This window comes from Somniosus microcephalus, chromosome 1 (genome assembly GCF_052327205.1).
Source record: "Somniosus microcephalus isolate GS21.2 chromosome 1, FLI_Smic_1.0, whole genome shotgun sequence".
Lineage (NCBI taxonomy): Eukaryota > Metazoa > Chordata > Chondrichthyes > Squaliformes > Somniosidae > Somniosus > Somniosus microcephalus.
The window spans coordinates 118,711,853-118,727,312 of NC_140987.1; the positions used below are offsets into that span (position 1 = coordinate 118,711,853).

Genomic DNA, 15,460 nt, shown 5'->3' on the forward strand with positions numbered 1-15,460 from the left:
TTTTACAGAAGTGGAAAAAACAGGTTGAGAGTAGAAAAAAACATGCAGTTTAAGTTCCACAATATAGTGATTAATGAGAACCAGGAAGTAATTGTCATGATGGGAAATAATGACATGTAGTGCACAAAATTACTTTCTAGGCCCCTACAGTAATTTAGATTTAAAGTAAAAGAAAGTAATTTATTATAGTGACTGCTGAGTATCTTTACCTTATTTTACTTGTATTACTCATTTGTTCTGGTAATAACCTGCAGCATTTCCTACAACAGTTTGTCAAGTGGACCATAAGTAAAATTGTCATTGGTGCAGAATTTTACAAAGATATTTATGGCATAAAATAGTGAAGTTTTGCTGGGTAAACAGTAAATTTATCATTTGTTGAAAGTGCTGTATTTAGGCAGAAAAATATTCAAATTGCATAAAATGTTAGTGTTTTTTCTACTTGGAAAGCGGGACAAGTCAATTTTGGTGCAGGGTTTTCACAAGTGCTATAGAATATAAATTGAAAATAATTATCATTACACATATTGTATGTAGCCCATTTATTCTTGTGGAAGGTTGAGGGGAGGCCGAGTTCAGTGCCAAAATCATGGTTCTTTGATCTTGGACAATAATGGTAACATTGTTCTCAGAGAATTTGATCTAATGCAGAAAAACATTTTAAATGACTTTTTTTTTAAATAAATTAATTTGACCATTGCATACTTTGGCGATGTTTATTCAGGCTACAGGTACACACCAACCATGTGCCGGCTGTGGGAATATTGTCATAATTTCAGCTACTTTAACTAAAATGCACTTAGCAAGTGAAGGAGTAGCAGTAATTTTCATACCATTTATACATTACTAATCCTAAAATTTAAAATTATAAACTATTTCATATTCACTTCTATATAATTTACCTTATTTTGTGTTGCAATAAAGCTTGTTTAATGTCCCGTATTCTTCTGGTACTCTGTAAGCCACAACTAACCTGAATTTAAAAAATGAAAATATAATTAGATCTTTTCATACCTGGTCTAGGTATGAATTACCCTGTCATTAACACCATGAATAAATTATTTGTGGCCACAGAGTTAATCTTTTAATCCCTTCACACCTGTTTTGCAAAATATAGACAATCAACATTCTCATTTCTCTTTTTTTTAGTCTTCTGTTATTTCTCATGCTTTTTCTTGTGTGTGCTGTTTTCAAAGATCTCTCAGTCCACCTAATATCACACATTTGGTGAGAAAATCAAATGATAATAAGAGAGCCTCATTGTGTTTAGTGCTGAAATTTTATTTCTGTCCTGCAGAATGCATTTTATACACCTCTTTGTAATAAGGATCTCTAGTATAAGGCTATCTGACCTTAACTCACAATTTTACCATATTCCATTTAATACTATATTCTGAAAAATTCACAATTTTTGAGAAGCATTTAACTCCAAAGGAGTGCCTTCCATTAAGGATGGAACGTACAATACAATTGATCTTACATTCTGTTGTTGTCATTTTTAAATGGTCGGTGGCAAGAAAAGTGCTTAAAAGAAAGTGCTGTGGCGGTTCCACCGGGTGTCCCTTACTATGTATATATACATAATTCCCTTTAACTTACCTTTGTATTACATAACTTACCTGTTTGGGCCGTTGCCCCTTTAACTTACCTGTTTGGGCCATTGCCCCTTTAAGAACGCGACATAACGTACTGACGTCACGTCGTGCGTCGCATAACTCACCAGATGCGAGCCGACCCAGCGCAGCCTTCCACTTCCTCGACGGTCGCCGGCACAACTCGGCCTCCCGCTCCTGCGGTGGCCACCGGCCCGGTTCGGCCTCCCGCGCCCGCGATGGCCGCCGGCCCGGTTCGGCCGCCCGCTCTCGCGTCTTCGGCCGCAACGGCCAGCCACAGTTACGCGCCGATGCAACGACGCAGGTCACGTGCCCGCCCAAGCGTGGGTAAACGCGCTAACGTCACGACGCGGTCACGTGACCACACGAGCGCGGGAAAACACGGCCGAGCGTGATGGCATCATCACGCTCTCCACAGGACTGCGGAGTCAGTCCTCGTGGCGTCCCCGCTGGGGAAAGACCTACTTCACAGTGCTCCTGCATCCAGCCGCCTTACCTGCTGTATTTCGTCTGTTCTTGTAAATAAACAACTTCTAGATTGTTCTCCTGAAGTCGAACTCGATTATTTAGTAGTCATTCGTCCGATACCTACCTAGGTGAACACGAACTGCTATGGTGCAAGCTTTTCAATCTTGATTCAGAGACCTGAGCAAATTCAAGGCACTTCCTAATAGCTGTGTTAAACTGAATGTGGGCTGTGCTGACATATCTAACACTGTGGAGGAACTTTACTGTTACACTAGCACATCCCCCATGGCGTTGCTCACAGTCAGTTGGAGGTTTTATATGAATAGGTATGTTGTTTCAAGTAATATTATCAGGAACACTGATTAAACAGGATTGGGAACAGCCTGGGGTCTGACATTAATGTGGTGGGGTCTCAGAATCTAGGACTACTTTGGCGGGGGTTCAGGGTCTGGAAGTACTGGGAGAGGAGATCCCGTGGTTTTGTGAACACTATGGGGGGTGGGGGTGGTTTTAGGAGCACTGCAACAGGTCTTGGGATCTGGGATCATTGTGATAGAGGTCCTGGGGATTGATAACGTTTGGGAGGGAAAATAATCCATTCTCAATAATAATCTTTGCTGACGGTTTGAAAAGAAAATGAACAAACCACAACTGCTATTAAGCACAGTTCTCAACTAACTGAGCTCTTTTAATAGAAAAGTTGTTAATACTTTAAATTAAATCTGCCTGAAGTAAATCTTTGAGAATTCATTCTTTGGTTAGTTTGAAAGTCTTTTGGAAAATCAAGAATCTCACAAATTCTCATGGGAATTCACCTTTCTGCTTCTAATGCATGCTGGGAAATTCTGCAAACAGCACATGCTCAGAATGCACAGATGTAGTTGGAAGCTCTGTGCAACTTTTTCCTAAGATAAAAGTATCAAGTCCAAGTCCAGGCTTTTGAGATAGGCTGAGAGTAATGCTTTAAAGAAGGCTTTAAGACACAAAACAATGAATTATGATTTTAATCATGTTGTTGTGAAATACATCATTTTTATTAAACCTTATTTTGGACATTATAAATTTCAGTTACTGTACTAAGAAAAAATGACACGCATAATATTTTTGATAAACATTTTGATTGGTTTGACAGGCAAGTGTTTAAATTTCAAATTACCATTATAAATATTTGTATAGGCAGTTTCAATTTTAAATGTTGACATAAAAATTCTGACAATAATTAATGTTTGTGGATACAAAATGCATGCATGCACAAGATTTTTAATAAGATAAACTGATATTCTGGAGTATATGCAAAATGTAATGTATCAAAATCCTGATGCAGTTCAGACCTAAGTTCCACATTGTTGGTCAGGAATTTGCTATCTGCATTTTGAAGCGGCAGGTAGGAAATTTCTTGTCAGCGATGTGAAACTTTGAAATGCATCTTTACTGCCTGCCTGCTCTCCCCGCCCCCCCCCCCCTCAACCACCCCTATGCATGCACATGAGTATGTGTATATAATATATATATATAATATTAACACATGCAACAAAGATTTTGGTCATTTAAAAAACACAGTAGAAAAATGCAATATTTAGAACTCTGTCTATGTAATCAATTGTAACATAGTAGAAGCGCACCAGAGTACTTAACATTAGTATCCAAGCAGTAAACCTTAAATAAATTGAGGATAGGGGCATTTTGTAGGCTTGTTCCTGTAAGGTAATAAACAGTCTGGCCTATTGGTGCTAAACTGCCTACTTCAAACCATATCAGTGCACTAAGATCCCCAACTAGGACAGTATCTTTGAGAGACATAAAGAAGTATTATTGGGAGTGTATTATAGATGATTTCTTTGTTAATGAAAGTGCTATAATCAATTCATGATCTACCAAGAGACATAGGAGTAGATTTTCAACCTGGGAATTAAGCATTATCTGGATGTAGTGCGGAGTGGAAAATTGGGTGGGGAGGATTGCATGCTTATTACAGAGCCTGCCCCGTTATCTTCCCATTAATTTAAATGGAAGGAAAATTGGGCAGGCTGTGTTACCGGCGTGCAATCTTCCTCACCCGTGTTTACTCTCTGTGGTCCTCTCAGGCAGTGCTTAATGCCCAGGCAATAACGACGAAAATCTATCTGGCAATATCTTGGAGAGTGTTATGGTGAAATGTTTGTGGGTGCACATAAAAAGAATAATGATGAGTAGAAGGAAGCCACAAGACAGTAATCTAGTCATGGGATTTAGTTAAAATGTGCAAAATGAGGTCAAAGAAGTTTGTACAGAAGTTTTGAATATGATTGTCTGTTTTTAATTGTTCACCCTTTTGATTTTTATGACATGCATCATTTCAGGGACAGGTAATGATAAATGATGGTAGAAATGTGCTACATGTATGATAATTAATGGTTGGAGTGGGGAAATTCTATTTGTTGCTATATTCTGAGTTTTTTATCGCCATGCATGTGCACCAGCCTGAACCTAATAAAGAATCCCTGCTTCTACAATCAATCATTTGTTTCTTTAATTTACTATATATATGTGCAGATGTTCTTCCTACTTGGCTTTATTCTTAAGGAAGAGTTAGTGCCACATGAAGTTAAGTCATAACATGGATAACATCAGAAATGCAGCATTGTGATCAACATATGAAGGAGTGTAGGAAGCTCTAATAACAATATGTAAATTATACAGCTAAATTCTATATATACCCGGGGAATCATTAATAAAGCATGAATTTGTAGAAAAGTTTTGTATCATACCAATATCATTAAATAACTGAAAAATGCCTTTTGTTCCCTTAGTTGGTGGTAGAGTGAGTCGAGAATTATCATACACACGACAGAAGATAGGGGAGGAAGCCATGTTCAATCCACAGATCATGATTCAAACACCTCCTGAGGAAGGTGCTAATGTTCTAACAGTTGAAGCACTGCAGCAGCACCTTGACTCTGCACTTAAAGCCAGCAGAGTGCAAGTTTATTTGTACAACAAGTAAGTGACATTGAATCACTCACATCTCTTTATATTTTCTAACTTTTGTGAAGAACTTTTTTCAAAACCAAAGGAAATATTTATAGGAATTTGAACCTTTAACATAGGCAACTGTACCATAGTGCTACTTTTCAGGCCTGTTAAGTCTAGTCCAGTCGTCTTGTTGGATTGCCATCTGATCTTCCTGCTTTTTCATTTTTAACTTGTCTGTATGTTTTTACTAAGCCCATTTTTTTTGTTTTTTTTTGTCTCTTTTCATTTAGACAGTGGACCTTAGACAACTTATGTTATAAATCAGGAGCACTTGTAACAGAAACTGGTTGGATGGACCAGGTGAGTGTCGATCCCCCTTAAAATTTATAGAACATTTTTTATCAAACGTATGTTCTATTAGGCAAAGTAATGTTATATCTGTTTCATTTTTGATGCTTGCTATACTTACTACGCTAAGTGTGATGCCCTGCTTCTTCTATGTTTTTACCAGCTTATCGAAAAATTGTATCCCTGTGTAATAATCACACCCTTGGACTGTTTCTGGGAAGGTGCTAAGTTACAGCTAGGAACAGTCTACCTGCCGTAAGTAAATCTTAGTTGCCTTTAGTTTTAGTTCCTTCAGTTAAAATGCCACCTTTGGATTCATAGAAAATACTCCTTGTGATTATTTTATTTTTTAATTATAAATATGTGAATCATTTAAAAAGCAAAGCTAACTGCAAGGTAAAGCACTGTCGATATATAGATTCAGAATTTTAATGAGGTCCTTCACTGTTGTAAGGGCCAGGAACTTTAAAACTATGAGGTTTAACAATGTTAGCCTGTAGACTACTGTTAATATTTGTTCAGCTATGCCCTCTTGAACTAACCTATTTCAAAAACAGGCAGGGATAGAAATTGGACCTTAATGCGCCTGCTTTACGGGCATAAAATGGGTGCAACAAAGCCCAATTTCGGGGACCAATATCCTGTGCCCCAAAGACACCTGAAAAGCATCCGACCCAAAATTGGGTTGGGCCGTTTTTAAGCGTCCCTGGCAGCCACCTAAAGCAGGCGTTACATCCCTTAAATATGTAGGCTCAATGCCTATTTTAGGCACCCGTGCAGAAATTGGATATGGTAGGGCGGAGCAGGTGCCGATTCTTCAGTGGCCATTGCTGTTGAGCCAGAAGGAACAGGAGTGCTCCACAAACTCCACAGTGCACCGATTGCCACTCCACCACCCCCCAACCCCCTTCCTGGTACTTACCTTCGGGCCACTGCCAGCGAGACAAGCGGCCCGCTGTTCATTTCTTCAAATGGTTGAACTGCCTGTGGAGTTGCAACAGGAGCCAGCAGCTCGCCCAATTAATAGTAATGAGGCCTGAGGCCCAATTTCGTGCCAGACTCAGGCTTCCTGGTTCGGGTTGCGTGTTTTGGTCACATTCGCAACCAAAACCAGGCACCGACAAATTTTTACCCTACAATCTTTTTACCCAGTTCCCACAGCTAATAATTTGGTGGCATCAATCTCTTCTACTGCCCATTCCCAGCAATCGATGGAGAATTTTTCCTGCTGACATCAATTAACAAGGAGTAGTGAAAACATATTTTCTCACATGTGACTGCTTATCAGTCAATTATGTTTAGTATTTTAGCCATGGAATATTATATAGATTTATAGGATCATGATCCCAACAAGAATCGTGGACTACTTTTTCTCTCTGAGAGTCTGGAGGTTTGTTGGCAGGGTGGGCGGGCACAGGGAACTGATAATATAAAAATGGAATTGTAAATAAGGGTTTTGTGTTTTCTGGTTGGGAGAGTTGAAATAATGACTCAAGCCTGGTTAAGCAGATACAATGTGGTTTGAACCACAAAAAAACCCAGCCAAAAGCCTCTCCAGTCTGTCAGCATCAGGAAGAAATTCAAAAGGGGGGGATGTTGGTCCATTGCCAGGTTGTCAAAGAGCATAAAGAAGTAAGGTATCATTAGCAGTAATAAAGGTCAGGTACTATGATTGATTCAAGTATAAAAACAGTTATTATTATTATTATACAGGAGGACTGTAATCTGACATTATGTCACAATCTTTTGATGCTGCCAGATGCTAGTTTCTTATCCTGTTAATGTGTAAAAATGACATCATATTTTCACAGTGGAAAAGTCTCAGTGGGTGCAGGCTGTCAGCACTTTCATATTAAATACTAATTTATCTCACAGTATCAATCAAAGTAACATAGAGGCAGAATTTGGAAGAGCTTATCTGGTAAAATATATATATTTCTTTAGATTAAACAGAAACAAATAACTGTCTTGGGAAAGAGAGAAATATTCCATTTTTTGGAGGGGGAAGGCAACCAATTTTTTACTGTTTTCACAGTTCCAATTTAAAGAAACTTAGATATGATCGTGTTTTTACTCCACTTTGATGTCTGCGCATATAAATGTTCATGTTTTTAGCCCCACTCGCAAAATGCGTTATTTTTATGAGAATATTTTTTGAGCAAGTTATTCCTTTTATTTTTGTATTTTATTCTCTTCGTCTACTCAGCCTCCAATGGTGTTGGCAGCCGCCAGGAGGTGCTAGAGATCACCTAGGTGTGTCCTTCCCTCTGAATTTGTATCCTTTCTGCTGGGAAACACTTCAGCCTCCCACTTGATGCAGATTATAAATGGAACTTTATTGGACTCCGCAGCCCTGAATATTAGCATGTGAACCCTCAATATCTCTGAGCCTTCCCAAAAATTCATTTTAACCCATTGTGCACTGAAGAATTTTAGCACAAAATTAAAATTAAAATTTTATTTTTCAAGGGTATAGTGAATTAAGAAATTTTATGCAGTGAATTCTTTGAGTATGATTCTAAATCTTTTGAAAGTGTTGTATTTATGATAGCAGTTCACAAAACTTCTATATGTTAAACTTCAATGAAATTGGTAGAAGACACTAGGCTAAATTTCTTGCTGATATATAACAGAAGATAGTGGGGTAGATTTTAAGTTTCACCGGGAGGGGTGGGTAAATTCAATATTGTGAATTGGCCGCCTTTTATACATCCCAGTGAATTTTCCTTTCCATTTCGATAGAAAGAAAAATTGAGCTGGGTGTATAATGGGTAGTCGACATGCTACCGCCAGTTTTCTGCCTGGCAGTGAAAATTTAATTATATAATGAATGGAAAATCAGTGCCCCAATTTCCCAATATGTGCTTTTGGTGTGGCAAGCTCCGTGTTGAGAGTGCCAAAGATGAAAATTTACCCCACGATTTTGCACTTGCTTACAGCAGCAACATTACCGTGCTCCTCTCTCTAGCTATGAAGCAACCAGTGGGGCTCAGGGTTGAGATGAGATGGTCTACGGGGAGAAGGTTTACAGCATTACCATTCTGGCAGCCTTCAACATTGGCTGCTATAAACGTTGCACATTTTAACTTTATTTTTACCACTACAAAGAGAAAACTGAGATTTCGCCGACTTGCTCTTTTAACATGAAAATCTAGCCCACAGAGTAAAATATAATAATACGCAATATAATATGTGAATATTTGATGCCATGTAGTATCCTAATGAACTAACTATCTGAATAGTTTATTCCATAGATTTACAGCACAGAAACAGGCCATTCGGCCCAACCGGTCTATCCCGATGTTTATGCTGCACATGGGCCAATTATATTATTCTTGACCCATGCTCAACACTAACAATCTATTTTCAGTGAATTGGGAAATTAAGCTCATAATGCAACTCTATCTCTAGTAACATTTTTAAGTTTCTTTAAATTCAATATGGAATCTGTTTCTTGACAGAGGTAAACCACAGTTGCAGTGGACGAATCTTGACCCCTTAGAATTCCTGGAGGAGTTGAAGAACCTAAAGTATGAGGTGGATGGTTGGGAGGAGATGCTGAACAAGGCTGGGGTTGGGCATGGTTACATGGATCGCCCTTGCCTGAACCCTACAGATCCTGACTGCCCACATACTGCCCCTAATAAAAACTCAACAACAGTAAGTAATAAATGTAGACCTTTTACCTATGTCTCTATATGGTCATTTCTTTTAAATCAGGATTTACACCATGGTGATTATTACTGTACTTTTATTGTGAAACATTGACATATACAATTTGCCTTAATTATCATTTCCTCTAAGTGTTAACTAAAATGTATATGAATTATATATTGAAAAAATGTGGAAACTAATGAACCCTCTTGTTATCGTTTATAATCATATGGTACCCAGTTATCTAATGATGCTTACTATATTTACAGCCTCTTGATATTGCCCGTGTGTTAAGTGGTGGTTGCCAGGGCCTGTCGAAAAAGTACATGCATTGGCAAGAGGAGCTAATAGTAGGGGGTACCACAAAGAATAGCAGTGGAAAACTACACAGGTAAGTAACCAAACTAGAATAGAACAGAAATCAATTTGTACAACCCAAGTTATAGCTAATTTCAGTTACAGTTTGTAGCAACCAGGACACAGAAATACACATCATAGAGACTGAACTTGGGATCCTCCAGTCTCAGGGCCACACTATATGTTGTAAATATTCACCGAGCCATCATCTGGGAAGGGGAAACTCTCCAAATAGACTTTTTGTTAAAAGTGAAAAGAGAGCTGTCTTAATAGCTCGAATTGTAGACTTTTTGTAGACCAGAGAGGAGTCTTGTCTTAGGAAAAACACCTCTTTGCTTTTTTGTAAAGGCACAGCTATTTACATAGATAGCCATATTTAAATGTATTTTTTTAAAGTAAATATATAATCTAAAGGAACATGTTTATTTACGATCTTTTAGTCTGGATGGCTCAGACCACATAATGGCCTAGAAATTCAGTAGGCTTTGCGCCCAGTTTTCGCCCAAAGAGGGCTTTTGCGCCACTTGCTGAGCTTTCGCCGATATTCAGCGCTGCGGTAATGGCGGCGTTAGCCAGTAGTGCTGCGCCGCCACCGATGACGTCATCGGTGTGCGCAGTGCCCCGCTACCGGCCCGACCGCCATATTTAGTTGTGGCCGCCTCTTCCGCAGCGGCCGCAAACAGCGATCAGAAAACGGGGCCGTACTGTAGCCTTAGTGGGGCGCTTTAAGGTGGAGGTGCGGCCGGCCGCTTTTTCGGCGGCCGCCTGCCCGCACCTCCTTCCCCGGCCTCCTCCACCCCCCCCCGCGGCATTGCCGGCTGCTTTCCGCGAACCCGGCACTTCTCCGTGGTGCCGGGCTCATTTGCCGGCACTATCCAGCGGCGATCTCCCCGTTGCAGGCACCTCCCCCTTAAGAGAAGGAGGAGGCCTGCAGTACCGCAGCCTGCCGCTCCGCAGCGGGTGGCGCAGCGGCGCCTAGAGCGCTGAAATTCAGTTTCAGCGCCCCAAGCGGGGGCGGGCACACCCTGGAATAGCGCCCGGTTCCGACTTGGGGCGCAAAAACCGAATATCTGACGGGCGCAACTGGCTCCGTGCTCACGCCAACTTTTGGGCGCACGCCAGCTGGCGGGCCCAAAGTGAATTTCTAGGCCAATATGTTATATATATCTACTGAGCCATCATTTGGGGAGGGGAGACGTATTAAAACTGAAAAAGGGAGCAGTCTATCAGCTCTATTCACAGACTTCTGTAGACCAGAGAGGTAGGTGTTTTGTTTTGGTGGGACGGGGGAATGGCATTTACCACTTTGCCCTGCTTGAATCCCATCTTTTTTTCATCTGAGTACCATGATCAGACCATCATTGACAACAATCATGAAGTCCACAGTTCTGGCTTCCTGCCTTGAGGATGCTACCTGTTAGCAAACAGACCATGGGGGAAAAAAGCAAAGAAAAAGAGAAAAACATTAAATCCCCCATCCCAAAAAATGCTATGTAAAAAAAAATTGGTTTCAAGTGGTATTCAATTTTACTTTGCACAATACAGAACTTAATGAACTAATTCATAATAAAATAGGACTCCTAACTTTCAAAGCAAAAATACCCTTTTTTCTATACAGCTTCTAAGACTAACTGTGGACAGGCATATTGTATGTTTATTCACAAGTTCACTTAAATAAGTGTTGCAGCATAATAAAAGTCAAGTTTTTAGTGGGTGAAAAAAAGTAGCTGAAAGATTTTGAGCTTTTCATTTATGACTTCGTAAACTGAGTTCTTTTCCTGATAATGTTTATTTTTTCCCATCCCCCATCTCTCTGTGCCTCTGTTCAGTGCCCAGGCTTTCCAGACCATGTTTCAGTTAATGACCCCCAAGCAGATGTATGAGCACTTCAAGGATTATTACTACGTTTCGGATATCAACTGGAATCCGGACAAAGCTGCAGCCATTCTAGAGGCCTGGCAAAGGAAATATGTTGAGGTAAAATGGAAAGAAAAGTAAATTAAAAGTGCTTTTGTTTATATGGTGAGGCCTGTATGTTGGATCAGGACATAACTAACATTTCAGGATCTAAGGAAAGAGGTAACTACCACAATATATATTCACTGTACAGCACATTGCCCATTCATCTGTCTGTGGGATCTTGCTATATGCAGAATGATTGCTGTTTTAGCCCTACATAACAACAGTCACTGCACTTCAGAGTAGTATATTGTGTGAAGCACTTCGAAACATTTCTCAGAGACATGCAAGTTTTTCAGACCTTTTTAAAAATGTCATTTGATAATTTAACTTATTCTAATAAGTAAAATCCCATTTAACATTGTAAGTTTTTGTGTATTTGTTTTTCTTTTTAAATTGTGCGTTGGAAATAAGTTGCATTTCAGTGTTTAGAAAACCGTGCATATAAGGCTATATGTAATAGGAAGGATGTGTCTGTCAAATGGTCAATTTAGCCTCCAGATGTGGCTTCCTGCAGTGAAGCCTGCTTCTGTCTCTTTTTGCTTGCACAGTTTTCAAAAAAAAGTCGATGCTATGCAATGCCTGATTTGAGATAAACCTTTTGGGATTCAGAATCATTGGTATAGTTTTTTTTTGGAATACTACCTGTGGAGATTGTAGTTTTAATACAAACAGACGTCGTGTTAATATTTCAACCAAACTTAGAATAATATTTGTTTTCAACTGCATTTATAAACATAATATAGAAACAAACAAAGCCTACACTGAACTGAGCAGCAGTCGCCCACTGTGATTGTTACTCTGTTTATTAAAAAAAAGGTGTCTGGAAAACATTAGCTAGGCACAGAATCTGCTCACAGCTGCAGTCCCATTGGTAGGGTCATGTGACATCATCTGGCATTTGTTTCCCGGGCAGTGACCTTTGTAAAGCAGCCTGTGACCCTGTGTACTGGCCAGCCAATGAAGCATGAATGAGGAGCCCTGAAGAATTTTTTTTGTTTGAGTGAAGAAGAACCTGATGAATTGCCTAAGCTGTAACTTTTACTGTCGGGGGGGGGTGGGGTGGGGAGCGGGCGGGGAAACAAAGATTGTTTTGCATATAGGCAGAATAGGAGGTTTATTAAATGTCTGTAAATCAGAAATGCAATTAAACTAAGGTGACAATGAATTAGTTTATCTCATTTTCTAGTGTTACTGTGCATTTTAGGTGGAATATACCCATTTAAAATGAGCGCATAGATAATATGGAGGCTCTAAATCTTTAATTCTAATTGATTAATTATTAACTGGTCTGATCACTTTTTTAAGTTCTTTGTTGCAACTGTTTTAAGAAAACTATAGAATTTGGATACAACGTTCACTGAAAATGCTTATCGACAATCGAACTAATAATCTCCTTTTAAATTTATGTATAACACCTTCTGCAGATTGTCCATCAAAGTGTTGCACAGAATTCGACCCAGAAGGTTCTTTCATTCTCTACTACTACCCTTGAGGACATCCTCAAGTCATTTTCCAGTGTCAGTGTTATACGAGTGGCTGGTGGCTATCTTTTAATGGTAAGTCATTCTGCGCACCTCAGATTGCAGCTATGGCAATAATAGCATCAATACTGCTTAACAATCCAAAATAATATTGGGGAAACTACTAGTTAAGAACCGGTTTGATCTTATGCTCATAAAGTTGTCACAATTTGTGGCATTCCTGTGTTTGAGTGGGACTAATGTATGAGTTCATTGTGCTGTTTTATTTTGAGTTGTATTTAAATAATTTTTTGTTTGAAAATCATCAGGATGAATTGGATTTTAATGCTTGTCTTCTCCCTTGTTCTGCTTGCAGCTTGCCTATGCATGTTTAACCATGCTACGGTGGGACTGCGCCAAGTCCCAGGGTGCCGTGGGGCTGGCAGGTGTCTTGTTGGTTGCACTGTCAGTGGCTGCAGGATTGGGCCTGTGTTCTTTGATTGGAATTTCCTTTAATGCTGCAACAACTCAGGTACAGTATAAAGTCAATTAATTTGTACCAAAATCTTTTCAGCCATATAACTATTTAAGTAATGTTATGTGTTATAATATCCATTAGAAGAGAAGTAATTTATCCCATGGTGCATCCCATAGATTATTATTTTGTTTTAAAGATTAAGTCATAAATAACATTGTAATGGCTTCTCCATCAAGCTCTATGAATAATCAATTTACACAGTAAAGCAGATGAGGTAGATGTCTTTTCCTTTCGCTGCCTCAGTAAAGTCAACCACTGGAATCCCATTGGAGTATTCCGAATTTCTATCACTGGCGACAGTGCATTAATTTTGTCGCTTGACTGATTAGGAGACACTCTGCTGAGTTTTTGATTTTCTAATGTTTAGCAAAAAACTGAGTAAAACATTTTTAAAAGCTGCCCTGAAAATGTCACCAATACAAAGAGGTGGATGTGACCCAAAGATGTCAGCAGAACACATTTACTGCAATGCTTCACTCAGCAGCTGGATTACTTCAACAGCTCCTTGGAGAAGCTTAAAATGCAATCACTTAAAGAATAATTTTTCAGGAAAAGGAATTAAATGGGATGCTTTCAGAGGTTAGAATTTAATGTTCATAGTACTTGCTCTTTGAGTAACCTTATCCTGAACAGAATTTATATGCCTTCTTTTTAATATCCACACATGGGCTCCAATTCCAAACTGTCAAAATTAAAAACAAATAAACTTACCTTTTCAAAATCATCTGGTTCCCAAAAAGTGTCAAAGTAAAATGTTCCTATTCACAGTATTGTTTTCTTCTCTCTTCTTAGACACTTCGAATGCTAAACTGAAAAAATGTTTATACTTACACTTGTTTAACTTGGATTCCAGGACAGCAGCATCCATTAGCCAGATCCCAGCATTTATACTAGCAAACCAGGCGCCCTTATTCTGGGAGCAGAATAGTAAACCTAATTTTTGGTGGGCCTAGGATTGTGCTGCCAGAGTAAGGGAGCCTGATCTCCTAGTGCAAACTATGGAAGTCATATTATGGACACCAATCTCCCTGAATCAGACCTGAACATGTGTCAGTATAACCACAACACAAAAGAAAATTGTGTAAAGTTGATTTCCAATACTGCAGTCAGATTAGCCTCTTAAATTGAGTCAGTCATGGACTATGACTACTTTTGATCCTGAAGCAGTGTTTCAATTATTCCAAGGAGTATTATCGTAGGTTTGCTAGTACTGGTGATCCTGAACTACTATTACCAAGGGAAAGTATTTTATTTCATCAGTAACTACGCAGTAAAATATTTTTACATCACAATCAGATTGCATTGGACATTTTGATGTCATTACATATTGTTCATTGAACTATATAGCACAGGCAGTTCAGTTGTTGACTCAAGACTTAATCCTCATGCAAACTAGTTCCAAATTTGAAATCTAAACACAAAATTTAATTTCCTGATCTTAAACTTTACAAGCCAAGAAATGTACGGATGTGTCATTGAAGACTAAAACGGGACTAAATGCTAACATTTAGTTAGCCTTAATCTTGTATGCATATTATTGAGTTTAATGTCACTACTACTACAGCAGTAACTTTCATTTATACAACACCTTTAACATAGAAAAATGTCTCAAAGTACTTATTCTTAATACTTAAATATTAAGGAACCCCAGCGGATCTCCGGACCGAAGGCCAGAGAATGGGGTGGAACCTGGTTCGTCTGAGATTCCGTCCCATATTTCAGGTATGGGAGGCTGTGGGAAAATCTTCAATCCACGTCCCCCCCCCCACCCCCAATCCCCCATGTCAATGGGGCGTGTCTTGGAGAATTCCTGGGCTACCTCGAAAATTGTATCCAGTATGCCCATATAAGGCCTTAGCAGAACTCTTGCCAGCTAAAAGCTAACATGAGGTTTGGAGGCCTTCAAAAAAGTGCCAAAGCTTTACTAAGCAAAGGTACTCAATCTTAATTAAAGGGTTCCATTAGAGGTGAAGAGCTTTAAATGTTTTTTAATCTTTGACCCCAGTGAGAGCCTCAAACATAACCGACGAGCAGAGTGGCTTTTGGCCAATCTGCTGCTAGATCAGGAAGAACACTACTGATGTGCCCTTCGAGTGCCAGTGGCCTGC

At 39.3% G+C, this 15,460-nt stretch overlaps 1 protein-coding gene across 2 annotated transcripts in view; it reads left to right on the forward strand.

Moving 5' to 3' along the window:
- ptch1 (patched 1) overlaps window positions 1-15,460 on the forward strand; it is an 85,973-nt gene that overhangs the window by 26,113 nt on the left and 44,400 nt on the right. For both annotated transcript variants that reach the window (XM_085984976.1, XM_085984970.1), the window contains exons 3-10: window positions 4,871-5,060; window positions 5,324-5,393; window positions 5,545-5,636; window positions 8,843-9,041; window positions 9,305-9,426; window positions 11,222-11,369; window positions 12,779-12,910; window positions 13,191-13,346. In XM_085984976.1, the coding sequence (XP_085841102.1) occupies window positions 4,871-5,060; window positions 5,324-5,393; window positions 5,545-5,636; window positions 8,843-9,041; window positions 9,305-9,426; window positions 11,222-11,369; window positions 12,779-12,910; window positions 13,191-13,346 (1,109 nt within the window). The remainder of the gene's footprint in view (window positions 1-4,870; window positions 5,061-5,323; window positions 5,394-5,544; window positions 5,637-8,842; window positions 9,042-9,304; window positions 9,427-11,221; window positions 11,370-12,778; window positions 12,911-13,190; window positions 13,347-15,460) is intronic.